Consider the following 15,416-nt stretch of genomic DNA (forward strand, 5'->3'; position numbering starts at 1 on the left):
CGGATTTAAATTTTAAGTTGGAGACTTATAGATCATGTAATTCGTGTTGCCATCAAGGAAAAGTAGTGTTTCTTCCCAATGAAGAGGCTTATCCGTGAGAATTAAAAGTCTCTTTCAGGAGTGAATTGAACTCTTTGTGTAGCCAGAGGGTACAGTTCCGTCTCTCAATTAAAAGAATAGAAAGTCTTCCTCTTCATAGGGTCGCGCCTCGAGAGCGGGACCCCCAACAGGAGCAGAGGATGTCTGGGGAAGAAGAGAGACAAGGCAGTGAGACAAAAGGACAGCTGCTGTACAGGCATTTAAATGTTCAAAGTGCTGCACGAGATGCAGATCACCTGGCACAGCAGCAGCAACAAGCCAACAGCTGATCGAGCAAAGAGGAGGTTAAAAAAAAAAAAAAAAAAACTATTTCCCATTGTATTACCATGTAAGAGGGCGTTTTGGAGAAACGACTGTGTCTCCTTGGGGTGTGTTCAGCCCTCCTCTTCACAATGCAAGCGGCAGAGACGTGAATTGGCTGGCGCGTAGCACAGGCCCGGGTGGGGATTGGCGAGCGAAGCGAGCAGGGGTCAAAGCCCTATAGTTTATAAAATAAAATTTAAGTATAACACAAATATTCATCCTTTTTTTAATGGTACTTCAAAAATATTAAACATGGGGAAATTTTAAAATGGGGTTCTGCTGTACTAAGGAAGAAAATGCTGCTTGTGAATACAAAATCAAAGCAGGTAATAAGATCTTAAATGACAGTAATGTGATTAAGAACTTATTGTAATATAAACACAGCCTGGTAGTTCTGGAATACATGTACTGTATGTAAATGCATTAAATGCAACAATGTGAATACATAGCAAGCTGCAGAAGTATTTAGATAGTAACACATTATTACATGCTGCTACCAGACTCTTTACACAGGTATTGTAACGAAAGGCACACTTATTTAAAGAAACAGAATTGCATACATGTGCTTTTTAGAGTATACATTAATATGATGAACCATTATGCTCAGGCATGCTTCATTAATTCTGTTCAACTATGAATCTATCATAACTACATCAAGTGCCACTTGTTTCAGATTAATTTTAATCTTTTTACGACATTTGGAATACAGTAAAACAATTTAACTAGAGACGAATCTTTCAGGAGGGAATGACTTCTTTTACCCTGAGTGGACATTTTCTAAAACCTTCATTGCACAATATTTTAACTGGAGCCTTGTCTTTTTATAAAGAAAACTTGATGATTGTTTTTACCTGATTTTGCTTTCTATGGGCTGCTGTATATGGGCTTATATTAGTGTTAAACAGATAATGGTTATCCTTGTCGATGACCTAACATTACTGGAACTTACTGCTGCTTGCTTAACTTTCATGCGTTCTTAATACTGGACTATGAGTTTGAATTTATAATGGCTGCAATAATGTGCAGTGCTTTATTAATTTGCATAGTACACTTCACAATCACAGACGATTTTCTTCATTTTGGTTGTTAAACATGTAAGTTTCATGTGATTTATTTTCAATAGTAATTATACTTCAGTTTTTCTGGTGTATATTTATTTAGACTTTAAAAGATGTTATTTGGGATTAGACCCCTAATAATGTGTTTATCACCTAGTGCATAGTTAGTCCTATGATGTGAATGCTTGTTATTCACCAGTGCACTCGTGTTAACGTGTCTGTGATTGATTACAACACTCATTTGTTGTTTTGAGCAGTATAACTGGGAAACCTTGATTACTTACAGAGCGGGAGTACTAATGTATAATGGAGTAATCGAGTACTAATGTATAATGGAGTAATCGTCACTTTCCATGATTAGTCCATCAAGGTAGTCATAATTGTTGTTGGGATTAATACATTATTACTTGTGCAGCCCTACTACTTGGCACACTTTTCAAACCTGCACCTGTCAGCGCTGGCTGCCCATCCACAACTCACCTGTCTGCTGTCACCTCTCCATGCAATTCCTTTATTTGTATGCTGATAGATAACAGATTTGCAATTCAAGATGTGTTAAATCTGGTTGCTAACAGTTTCTGACTACCTCCAAATGCAGTCTGAATAATCCAATTATAAGTAAATGAATGTCTGGTTTTTCATAGTTATCAATTCATCTCCAAAAATGCAAGCTTGTGCCAAATGTAAATGATTGACTTTTCTGTGGAACATTTATTAGGTTAAGCCAGCCTTTTATAAGATGACTACAGCTATGCATAGTCATTTGAAAGCATGACCTCCAGTAGAAGTCTCTCCTTCTTCTAGTTGTTAGCAATGCCATCACATCACATGTAATGGCAGCATTTATCACAGAGGTGACTGTGAAAGACACACTGCACGCTTTTAATTAACTTCAACATCATGTGAACTAGAAGTGTAGATTATTTGGCTCGGGAAGTATGAGGCATCCTATAAGACTTAATTCATTCTTAACAGTACACACACTTTATACTGGAACTTGTTCTTGCTGTAATGAAATGTTTACACCATGTACCGAAAGCCATTCATTATATAGTGAGATATTATATGATGAAATGCATACAAGGTTTCTCTTCATAACCCAATTTGTTCATTGTTACTTTTCAGATGGATTCCATGAAATAAATTGACTTACATTCCATTGTTTTTCCATTTAATTCCATTCTCAAAATGGGGAAAAAAGAATGGGTGGAGGCGCAACCTGTCATGATAGTACTGGGTACAAGGCAAGGCAAGGCAGGAATTTACATAAGCATTCCTTGAAAACACATTCATTTAATTTCACTCTGCTTGCATTTAGTATGAATGACATATGCTCCAAGATGGAGTGTTTCATTATGCACTGCATACCTTTCACTTTCATCTTGCATTTTAGCATATGGGTTTTCTGTTTGAGAGTTTAAGAATAAATTGTAAAATCTTCACTATACAGTGTGAGAATTTTAGTATACAGTGCATGTGTGTCACTACAGAGTGTATTAATATAAAGTGTATGTGTCTCAGTATATAGTGTATGAGTTTCAGTGTACAGTGTAAACGTTATACTATACATTGTATGCATTTCTAAACAGAGTGTGTGTGCAGGTAAGAATAACCCCTCATAGAGAAGAGGTTGTTGTTTTATTCAGTCCAGTCACTGCCAATATTTTATAGTGGGTGAAGTAATTGCAGAGTGTAATTAGTTTTATTGACATAAATCACTGACGTTTTTATCTTGTGTAACATCAGCTGTAGCATGTTAGTCATGCATATTCAATTAAATAGTTCTTACTTTTATTACCATGTGGTCTTTTAACACTTTGTCAAACAAAAAAAGATTAAATGTCATAGTCATGTTGGGTGAGGTGGAGTGGTGAATGTTTTTTAAATATTGTCTTGAAATCTATATATATAAAATCCCTGTGTGCGTCCAGGTGTCTGTGTGTGGGTGTCTACTGGTGAAGTGCACATGCGCGGGGCACGGTGCGATGCGCGATATTACTGTCAGAGAAAGTTAGAGGCGTTTTACGGAAATACAAACCAGTAATACTGCGAGAGGAAATTAAAGGTACACAATACAGTGATGCATATTACAGCCACATACAAGCCAGTCTTCCTGTCAGAGGAGATTAAAGGCATATTACCGACACGCATGCCTGTATTACCGCCAGAGAAAATTAAAGGTATATTACGGACATACAAGCCAGCGGACGTACAAGACGGTATCCTTCAATAAGGGCGCGCACAGGCATCGTTCAATAAGGGCGCGCACAAAAAGGCGAGCCTCAAAAGGGCGACCTCAATTGGGCGCAGCGAATAAAGGTGCGCGTAAATAAAGATTTGCACCTTTGTTGCTCTTCACATATTCCAGAGCCATTTGAACTAAATTATCTACGAACGCCTTTATTTGCCGCGCTCAATTGAGGTCGCCCTTTTGAAGCTCGCCTTTTTGTGCGCGCCCTTATTGAATAGAGCCATACAAGACAGTATTACTGTCACAGAAAATTAAAGACACACAGTACATGGCGGCAGCCCATGAAGAACAGTCAGCTCAGCAAGTAAACATCAACAAAAGAAAGGCTGAAAGAAAGAAAAATACGACCAGCAAAAAGAATGAGGTCAAAGTCCCTTGCCATTTAATATAGACTGTTCCTACTAATGTTTATGCACTACTGTTCTAGCGCCCGTTATTGTAACGGGCTAAATGACTAGTTTTTAATAATTGGATAATTATGATATTGAAGGATATTCTACAAATGCGGTGTTCTTATGTTAATTTCAATTTATCCACCTATGGCATTCCTGCACATTTGCCTGCAATTACAATATATTAACTGGATAGTCATTTTTAGTGAATATACAACAAACATATTCTTTAAAAGATGATGGACATATTGGAAAGCTGACAGTATGGTTCTTTGTATGCTCTGCAGCTCAGACAAATATCTCTTAATTGTAATAAAACTAACAGCATTATTTTATTTAGCTAAATTATTTTCAAAGCATATGACTGTAGATAAGTGTGCCTTGGAGACATTCCTGAACCCAGCATGAATGCCAAGGAGGTTTGTTTATATGTGTGTATAATATCTATGTACTGTATATCTATATACTATATTCAGCATATGATGTGTGTATGTGTATATAAATAATAAAAGGGAATTAACACAAGGATAATACTCAAACCCCTGTGGTGGGCTGGCGCCATGCCCGGGGTTTGTTCCTGCCTTGCGCCCTGTGCTGTCTGGGATTGGCTCCAGCAGACCCCTGAGACCCTGTGTTAGGATATAGCGGGTTGGGTAATGGATGGATGGATAATACTCAAAAGGGAAAGCAACAACTCCTAATGCCCTACTGGCCTTCCTAATGGTAGATCCTTTTCTCTGTCTGTGTTTTGGTCTGGCTGCTCCACTTATGATTCAACCTAAAACAGATGGTGCCTTGCATTAAGTGCATCAACTTGACCTGAGTTCACTCACTTCACAATGTGTACCTGTACATGAAAGGTTACAAACATAAATTGATTTTTTGCTTTATTCACTGTAAGGTAATATGATAATACAAGGATATCTCCACAGCATATTGTAAGGCAAGATTAAGTCCAGGACAGGCTCTCTGTCCACTTAGTATTCTCTGTTGCACACACTTCTGTGTGTTTACATGAGAGATACATTTAAAGTCACCATTAAATTAAGACCCTTGTCTTTGGGATATAAGAAGGAACCAAAGCAACTACCCAGACATGGGTAGAAATGTCACGTAAAAGTGGTGGCAAGAATGCATATAATACAAAAGATACATTTTGTTACTCTGAAGGTACTAGAAAAATAAAAAGTTATGGAAAGTTGTATGCTTGTTGTTGCTGGAATTAAGCAGTATGCCAGCCCCCAAACACTACAAGCTGAAAACCAGTGTGTTTAGTAAATAGATGGATTGTACAGGATCAAAAGTCCACGCCAGCCCAAGCCTAAATGTCATATGGTAGGTGTATATTGAGTTACTGCTGGAGTTTGTCATTAGAGGGTCAGATTTTAGGACATTTTACAAAATTACTCTTACACCAACAATAAAGACATCTAAGTTTGTATTAATAAGGTAGATAGAACTTTATTTGTCCACATAGGAAAATTTGGCAAGGATTTGTCTTTTTTTATTTTCATTTTTTTTTTTAACCCTTCTTTTTTAGGAACGTTTGGATAATGTTATCTCCACCAGCCCTGATAACACAGTTTTGGGGAAACATCTGTTCTTTAAAGGGAATGTAAGTGACCAGCAAGAGCCCAAAAAAGGAGGGACCAGTCGAAGGCGAACTCAGTCCAATGGACGCACTAGGTGTGAATTTATATTTGACCTATTTTTAATTCTATTATGAGGCAAATTAAGTATAAGAATGTACAGTAGTAATGAACATTTTTATATGATCAACAGTGCAAGTACAATACGTCACATATGTGATTATCAGAAGACTTTCCAGTGCACCCGTCATTATGGCTACTCAGCAAAATGGAGGCATCTCTGGATTTTTTTTTTTTTAATACACATACATTCTATAATTTATTTCAGTTATGCAATATTTGACATGCTTCCCTAAGCTTGTTTAATCGGCTTTTCCATTATACAGAGAAATTTTACAGCTGTAAAAGATAATTAGTGCTTTTTTTATGGTTTACAGGCGAGATCGACATTATTCAGTGTCCAGTAATGATGAAAGCTTTAAACCACTTGAAGTTTTACGCTTTTCTGCAGGATGTCAGGGTGACATTGTGGTTCATCGTGGAAAATGCATTGGTAAGATAAAGGCTCAAATTTTTACAAATACCCTTTCTTTAAATATAAAAAATTAAGCCTTTAAGAGTGTAAATGAGAAAAAGCCCCAAGAAACTGATACTATTTATTGTGACGTTTCATATAATGTGTAATCATCTTATGATTTGCAAGTCCTGACTAACCTTATTGAATATAACTTTGTGACATTATTACTAACTTTATAACTGAGTGTAAATGAATCAAAAAATTCCTTATGTTGTTTTAAAAAATGTTTGACTATGATGGTGAGACATGGAAATTGGCCTTGCTATACTGCAATATATGCGACATCCGGCCATGGGCCGTGGAAGCAAAAGACGTACTGCGCAGGCGCCCCAAGAAATACATACTGCGCAGGCGCCCCAAGAAATGAGGCGCCGCGACCACAGAAAAAAGGAGTCAGCACAGAAAAAAGGAGTCAAACGCCAGCGACGCACACAGCGCCGCACGAAACCCATTGCACACGAAACTAGCACACAAAAAAAAGAAGCCGCTCACGCCCCACAAATCCCACACCCACCTCCAAGCACCCCCCCCCCCCCCCCACAAGCAACGGACGGGACACACACAAAGAGGAGGATTCAACAAGCCCCTGGTACACAAAAAAAAAGAAGCCGCTCGCGCCCCACCAATCCCACCACCCCCCCCAAGCAACCTCCCCCCCCCCCCCAGACGCCGGCAAAGCACACAGCGCCGCACGAATCCCATTGCACACGAAACAGGATGCACACAAAGAGGAGAATTCAACAAGCTCCTAGCACACCAAAAAAAAGAAGCCGTAACCGCCACACAAAGCCCATTAGACACGAAACGGGACAGACTACGGACATTGCACACGAAACGTTCACAGAAACAACGATTCAGACCCACAAACACACTAACATCAATAAGAAGTGACACCCAAAGCCCCATTTCTGAAGGAACCGTCTGTATTAAACATACGTCATCTCAACACCTTCACACTATGCAGCATAGGTGGATCTCCTTACACTGAAGCACTATTAACCGTTCAACTGCAGAAAAGGCTCCATATTAACAGTGAGTGCGATCCTCCTTATTACTTATCCATATTTCTCACGCTGAAGAACAAACAAGTCATGAATACACGATCACAGGTACAAAACGATACGGCTCGGATAACGGGACCAAACACACGAACCCGCATGAAAAAACAAAATACACGGCGGCGCATACAACGCGCTTCTGAACCTCCGGAAGAAAAAATGTCTCGGCTCCAAAAACGCAAAGGTCAACTAACACATTAATAGAAACGCGCGCATATGGACAGACACAATGAACGTACACGCATACAGCACGCGTCTCAAAGTGCTGCATCGAAACAGGCACGGATTCAAAACGAAACACCTCCCGTCTCAGACATACAGAAACAGCAGCGAAGGGACAAAATAAATAAACGCAGACGTCTACACCGCGCATCTGGAATGCCGAAAAACAAGCAGGCAAGTCTCCAAAAAGAGAAAGCTCAACTGACCGACATACAAAAACGAGCAACACTCAATACAAACAATGCACGCAGTAGACTACAACGGGCTTCTCACACAGCACAGGGAAATCGATTACAGCTCAAAAACAACACGTCCCAAGTACTACACATACAACAACGCACCTCTCAAACGGCACAAGCAAAAGATACACGTCACGGACATCAACGACAGACACCTGCTAAACACTTGCGCCAGTTAGCTGACAACGCGTTCAATAATGAGTCCACTATTCAGGAAAATTCATTGGGATTAATGAATGTCATTTGCAATCATTGTCATTCACTTAACTTCCCTGAAGAAACAACTGACAATACAAGTAATGAATTTACACGTTGTTGTCAAAAGGGTCAAATTAGACTGCCTCCTTTACATTCATATCCTGCATATCTACAGAACCTTCTAACTAACGATGTACCTGAAAGTGAAAACTTTATGAACTGCATTACATCCTACAAATCGGTATCCACTATGAACATGAACAGTGGCACTGCACATGACATCCGTCTTGCAAAACTGTTAATTATTGATGAATGTACAATGGCATCCAGTTACTTACTCAACACCATTCATAAACTTCTACAAACGTTGATGAATAATAATATTCCCTTTGGAGGTAAGGTACTTTTATTAGGAGGAGATTTTAGACAGTGCTTAGCTATTGTTCCACATGCCATGCGCTCAGCTATTGTTCAGTGCACCTTAAAATACGCAGACAATTGATATTGCTTTCAAAAGATACAGTTAGTACAAAACATGCGATGTCCAGATCCAGATCATAACAATTGGTTATTACATCTGGGAGATGGTACACTCACCAATACAGATAGACTTCACCCAGATATTAGTACAATTCCTCAAGCCTTTATCTGCGACGACTTAGTTACAGAGATATTTGGAACAGCAATCTCATTAGACCAAATGCCCCTTTTAACACAACACGCTATATTATGTCCAAACAATATTAATGTAGAAAACATAAATACCCAAGTCATTGCATTACTTCCTGGAGAGACACAACTCTTTCTAAGCTCTGACAAAGTTGACTCTGATCACGACAATAACCATCTTCATTGACATTACAAGTTCTGACCTGAAATTACCTTTTACAGTTAAAAGGCGTGTACAAAGAAATTTTCCAATAACCCTTTACACTGTGCCACACACTTTATTTTTGCTTTCTATTTGCATCATCTACACTTTCACACTATTCTATATCTCATTCATACATCACGCTCTTTGTCATTTCCCAACACCAGGGGTTGGCGAGCGAAGCGAGCAGGGGGCGGAGCCCCCTAGTATATGCAGAAACATGTGGATATTTTTTATTGCATTTTATTTTTATGTTGATGTGCATTTCTAGTTTCTGAAATGCAGAATACTACATTTCATCACTTCTGCAATTTAAAATATTATCATCCATTTTCCCATTTTGCTATTCCCATTTATTATCCGTCCCCTTCCCTCCAATAATTGACAACAGGGGGAATGCTCCGGACTGGACTCCATTCACCAAATGTGTCATCTAATTGCAGGTTTCAAGTTTTAGATTTAGATTTCAAGTTAAAGTCCCAGGTCCCATACATTCAGCGACCAGGAATATCTTACGTGTACTAGAGAAGCTATTGTTCTGTCCTTTCTCTCTGAATTCCCTGAAACATTGTGGCACTGCATAAGTAGTAGCAGTGCCAAAAAACAAAACCAAAAGAGCACATCCAGGCTACGATAATTTGCCTATTCTTATCTTAAAGACTATGACACTGAGTAAAAAAAATATCAGTAATAGTAGTAGTATTATTTTCTATGACACTACTCACATCTAAGCATTTTAGGTGTGCAGTTTTAAAAAAATTCCTGTATGCAGCACTGTTTGAGAGTTTTCAGCCAAACACATGCTCCATTGAAATCAATGGTAATACTCGTAATATGCTGGTAAAAGAAAACAAAACAACATATTGGAAGCGTTTTTACACGAAGTCCATGCCTCTTTCTGGATTAAACAGCTCACTGAAAGTAGTAAAATAAAAAAAAAAAAAAAGTGTTGATGTCATCATGGGCCTACATCGGTCTTCTAGTGACGAACATTGAGGGACAGGTTAAGGTCTGTAGCTTGCATACAAGAATTAAACAAAGTTACAGATATGCATTTAGTTTTAATCAAGTTAAACTTTAGAACAGAGGTTTTAACAAATGTGCAGAGTGGTAATGCAAAACTGGCATTCTGTCCTTACAGCTCATTATGGTATTTGGATGTGCCCAGTTTAAAACTGAATTAAAAATAGACAATTAATATGTTTCTGTTGCTAGATTGCACACAGCACACTCTTTTCTGCTTGGCTATACAACTGAGCCCTGAAAATGATCGGTGCACCATCTAACATGGGTGCTTTTTGCTTTCCACCCAGTGCTGCTGTAATAATCACTGGCTGTCAGTGACCATAACCTGGATATATTAAATTTAGGCCTCTGCTCATGCATTATTATGAATGTATATGAATACAACATATGATGTCAATCAAGTTTCCCTGCAAAATGCTTCTTTGAAAATGTTGGAAAAATTCTTGATAACCAACTGCCTGAAGAAGAGACCTGAGCTGCCTTGAAAGATTGCATATTGTAATCTTTTTAGTTAGCCAATAAAAGGTGACATTTTGCTTGACTTCTCATTGCATCCATAATGGCTAACACAGTGCAACACCTTATCACTAAAGAATGCTTGAAAAACCACTGAAAACTGCCCAAAAACCACGAAAAAAGCTTAAAAAAAGTTGCAAAACAACATTAAAGCACTTGAAAAAAGCCAAACATGCTGGAAATGTACAATATTCAAGTGTGAATCGGCTTTAAAGAATAGGAATAGTCCTGCTCTGGGTGTGTTGTGAAAAAGAGGAATGTATTGCCAACTGTATTGTTTTTTTCCCCTTTTAATTTTTGTTATTTTAAGAGTCTGTTTAGGCTGCTATTCCCAGTTCAAGAGGGGGAATAAGGATGCGGTTAGAACCAGGATGGAAGTTTTTGCAGAAACAGGAGTGACCAGGTGGAAACAAGATAGAATTTTGTCAGAAGCAGAATCAATAAATCAGTACTACAGAGATCTCTGTGTGGAACAACTTCATTTCCAATATACTTTGTTTATCAAAATGATTATTCTCCTACATGGTCATTTATAGTTAGTTTTCCAAACTATAATAGGATTTTCAAATGAGTGAACTGCTAGAAAATGGCAATAGAACCTTTTAGATAACATTTTGCATAATAAGTAGAAGACAATCCCTAATAAAAGATTCCTTTATTCATTCAATTTCTTCAAAACAAGATCTAATTTAGCTTTTCTGTGTATATTACATGCATTTTTCTTCAATTAAACTTTCCAAAATATATCCACATCAAGTCCCCATTTGAGAGTAATTTCACTATGAACCTGCTTTACAGGGTTAATTGTTCTATGAAGGTTCCAAGTTTAGACTTTTTTGGAATTAAATATGTATTTATTTGTCAGACGTTTGTTATCTTGGGAGCAAAATAATCATTTGTTTACTGTTTGGAGTGTTGACTGCTTATTGAACAATCTATCTCCACACAAGTAGCATTCCGTCTTATTTTACTCAATGAGAAGAATATGTTAATTCTCTGTGATCACGCAATAGTGAACATTTACATAGTGTTTGTCTTTAGCTGATTGAACTCGTTGAACTGTATACATGAGTAAACACAATATTTTCTTTCCCTTCTGCATGGTGCTTTATAATGAAACTGTGCAGTTATTAATATAAAACCATTCAAGTAGAAATTAAAGAAGGTGAAAAATATATGCTGTTATCTGGCAAAAAAAATACCCACTAACTTTATCAGTACTATGTAACGCATATTTAGAAAGTACTTGGAAACCTCAGTCTAGGCTGGTCTCCCTTTGAGCAGGGATCTGTCTTGGTATTTTAGTAAGTATTTCTATTTGTTTACTCATTTTTAATTTTTTTCTTAAATGTTTTCTTCCAGCCAGTTTATTTAATAGTGCCACACCTCTGTAATAGACTCGACCTCCCTGTTGCTTGCTACTAAACATCCAAAGTTTAGTTGATTTACTGAAGTTTTAGACTCTCTGGAAGCCTGAGCTTATGCTTGCAACTTTGGGGTCTACTTACGTAACAGCACACTTCTGAACATACCAAAGCTCTCTGATATTTTGGTATATTTACAGTCATGGAACAGGCTCTTAAAAATGTTTGTTTTTCTAAAATTCTGATTATTTACTTCATCACAGGAGAAAGTGAAAGGCTCGGTCGCAGTGTCTACAATGCTTTAGATGCATCTTCAGGAGACTTTATGATTGTCTATCAATGGATATTGCACTGGAATAAGAAAATTGGGAAGTTTTTCACAAGCCAAGAAAAAGAGAAAATTGAAAAATGTAAAAAGCAGGTAAATGTGAGCTATAATGAAATATTACTTCATATTTTTAATTTTATTTGTAAATTTTATTCTTGGCTTTTTTGTCTTTTATAGCTTTGCAAATTTAGAGATTCTACTTTATTTTGTGCTTGTTATTGATCATAAGCAGAAGTGTACTTAGTAAGACTAATTTATTTTTTTAAACCTTCAAGCCCTTTTTTTTAATCACAAACTAAGGAATACAACTAAGAAGACATAATGTAGCACCCTGTGTTCTGTCAGACACCTTCGTAGTGGCCAGAAATGTTGTAAAAATTAAAAAGTAATTTACATATTTACTAGTGATAAGTCCGTGATTTGCACAAAACAACACCTGGTACATTCTTCCATTGCGACTGTAGCATGCATATTATCAGCCTTCTCTGCAGGAAATGAGAAACATGAACAGGTAACGGCAAAGTGCAGATTCCTGTGTAGTGCATTTTCACCTAGAGAAAACACAGCAAGGTGAACCTGTCTGCAGGCATGTCCTTTCCCCACAAGATTTCAAAATGCACATAAAGGGAACATTTTACAAGATATTATCACTGATGCTAAAAGCTTATAAATTAGTTGCAATTCAAAATTGGTTTTCATTATTTCTTTTAAAACTATTGTCTGCTGCCTCACAGTTAGGAGACCCGGGTTCGCTTCTCGGATCCTCCCTGGGTGGAGTTTGCATGTTCTCCCCGTGTCTGCGTGGATTTACTCCGGGTACTCCGGTTTCCTCCCACAGTCCAAAGACATGCAGGTTAGGTGCATTGGCGATTCTAAATTGTCCCTAGTGTGTGCTTGTTGTGTGTGTGTGTGTGTGTGTGTGTGTCTGTGTCTGTGTGCCTTGTGGTGGGCTGGCGCCCTGCCCGGGGTTTGTTTCCTGCCTTGCTCCCTGTGTTAGCTGGGATTGGCTCCAGCAGACCCCTGTGACCCTGTAGTTAGGATAAAGCGGGTTTGATAATGGATGAATGGATGGATGAAAACCATTGTGATTAAATATTTTGAATTACATGATACTTTTCAATAGTATTTAGGAGACAAATAATACAGGTCTCCAAGTGAGGTATATTTCAAGGATGTTATGCTCTGTAAGAAAAACAATGGTAAAACCCCGGGTGATATCAAAGTAAAATACCAAAAACTGTGGATATAATATGTATAATCTGTGGAACTCTCTGACAACACTTTGGACACATCAGTGCTCTTTGTTTGATTGCAGCCGTAAAGTGGGTGACTAACCGCTACATATGTTGAGATGTGTGCTTAGTATTTCCATCCTCAGCTCAGAAGACAATTGCAACTTTGCTTTAGATTCCATTTAGTATCATGACATTTTAATGTAAAAAAATTAGCAAACATAATATAATGTTCTTATGATTGTTTCAGATGAACCAATGTGGAAGTGTCCTGTGTAACACTGTTAAGTTCTTGTATGCAGGACACAATAGTTTTGCAGCTTTATTTATACATAAGCATGCCTGATACATTCCAATAAATTATGCTGTCAAACCGAGAAATGGCTACTTCAAGGTATCCAGTATATGCTCCATGGATTTCTTTTCCTGTATTGTATTAAGCATTTTTTTCAGGAAGTTCCTGGAATAACATGTGTAAAACATTACATAATGACTGATCCCAGGGACATGGTTTGAAATACTTTATTTTCTTTTATGTTATGGTTTTATAAGCCGAAATAATTCCTTACCTTTAAAATTCTCTCACCTTTTTATAATGATCAGTTTTATTTGGGAGTTGCAATCTGCATTCAAGATGTATTTCATTAGATTTGTTTCATATTTACACATAGTTGTACAACCATCAAGAGAAACCAAACCAACCTGTCAGATATTTAGTTTAAAAAAAAAATAATAAGGGTGGCGGATGTGTCATGTTAAAACAGCTGACCAAGGTAAAACCAATACTTACGAAGTTTCACTTTTTAATATGTATATCATCATATATTTATGGCATACTGTTATTCTGAATATTTTAAAGAAAACATCTTTTTTTTAAGATATGTATTAATATAATGATTGAGCAATAGTTCTGTTTAAAATATAACGTGAATTAACAGCTTAAAAATATTATTGAAATGTTTTTTTGATTTACACTGTTTCATATATATTTACTAAAAATTAATCTCTGGAGTAATTTCAAGGATTTAGGTTTGGTTTTGAAAAAAAATATACCTTTTAAAATGTATTATTTTTTTGTTTTTTTTGCAACCCACTAGATCCAAGGGGCTGAGAGTGAAGTAAACTCTTTGCTAAAACTGGAACATCCCAATCTTGTCCATTATGCTGGAGCAAGTAACAGAGAGCAGGAGGATTCTCTGATTGTTGATTTATTAGCCGAACATATCAATGGATCAAGCCTCTCAAGTGGTCTCAGTAAGGGCGCCACCTTACCTTTGGAAAGGATACGTCATTATGCTTTGCAACTTCTCAATGCCCTTGACTACCTCCACAACAATTCCGTAGTTCACAAAATGCTGTCTGCTTCAAGTGTTTTGGTGGACAGCGAGGGCACAATCAAACTGACCGATTACAGTATTTCTAAACGCTTGGCTGACATTTGTAAAGAAGATGTTTTTGAGCAAACCAGAGTGAGATTTTGTGAAGACTCTCTTCCAAATAAGACAGGCAAAAAAGGAGATGTGTGGAACTTGGGCCTCCTGCTCCTTGCACTTAGCCAGGGCAGAGAAGTGAAAGAGTATCCAGTTGTTATCCCAACAGGGCTGCCAAGTGAGTTCCAAGATTTCTTAAATAGGTATGTGCTGTTTATCTGTTTTCCATATTAAATATGAACAAAACCAAAGAATTTGATTGTTTGTTACATATTTCCCATCATCAGTACAAACTGGCAGTGATGTAACGATACCAGAATATTTATATTCAATAACAATACTAGTAAAACTTTACTATACTTGATATCCTTCTATACCACAGCAAAAGCAGAAATCCCAATTAACTGCTTTTTATTAAATGTACCTCCATTACTGAAGTGAATGTTAATGTGCCCTTTTTCTGTAATGCAATATGAAATATATAAATACTAACATTGTAAAGAGCTGTAAAGTACTGGTATACTCAATAAGTAGTTGCCTAACTATCATTTAAGTAAACAAGCATTGTCATTCATAAATAGGTGAGGATCACCTCAGCGGAACAACAAATGGGAGTGGTGGTTTGTAATCTTAGGGGGATTTCAGCATAGTGTTCATAAAGAG

General features: G+C 37.4%; 1 protein-coding gene across 1 annotated transcript in view; it reads left to right on the top strand.

Annotated features, from left to right (window-relative positions):
- eif2ak4 (eukaryotic translation initiation factor 2 alpha kinase 4) overlaps window positions 1-15,416 on the top strand; it is a 172,740-nt gene that overhangs the window by 35,334 nt on the left and 121,990 nt on the right. The window contains exons 6-9 of the mRNA XM_028822333.2: window positions 5,644-5,789; window positions 6,130-6,245; window positions 12,027-12,184; window positions 14,421-14,956. Coding sequence (XP_028678166.1) covers window positions 5,644-5,789; window positions 6,130-6,245; window positions 12,027-12,184; window positions 14,421-14,956 — 956 coding nt within the window. The remainder of the gene's footprint in view (window positions 1-5,643; window positions 5,790-6,129; window positions 6,246-12,026; window positions 12,185-14,420; window positions 14,957-15,416) is intronic.

This window comes from Erpetoichthys calabaricus, chromosome 16, assembly GCF_900747795.2.
Source record: "Erpetoichthys calabaricus chromosome 16, fErpCal1.3, whole genome shotgun sequence".
In the NCBI taxonomy this organism is placed as follows: Eukaryota; Metazoa; Chordata; class Cladistia; order Polypteriformes; family Polypteridae; genus Erpetoichthys; species Erpetoichthys calabaricus.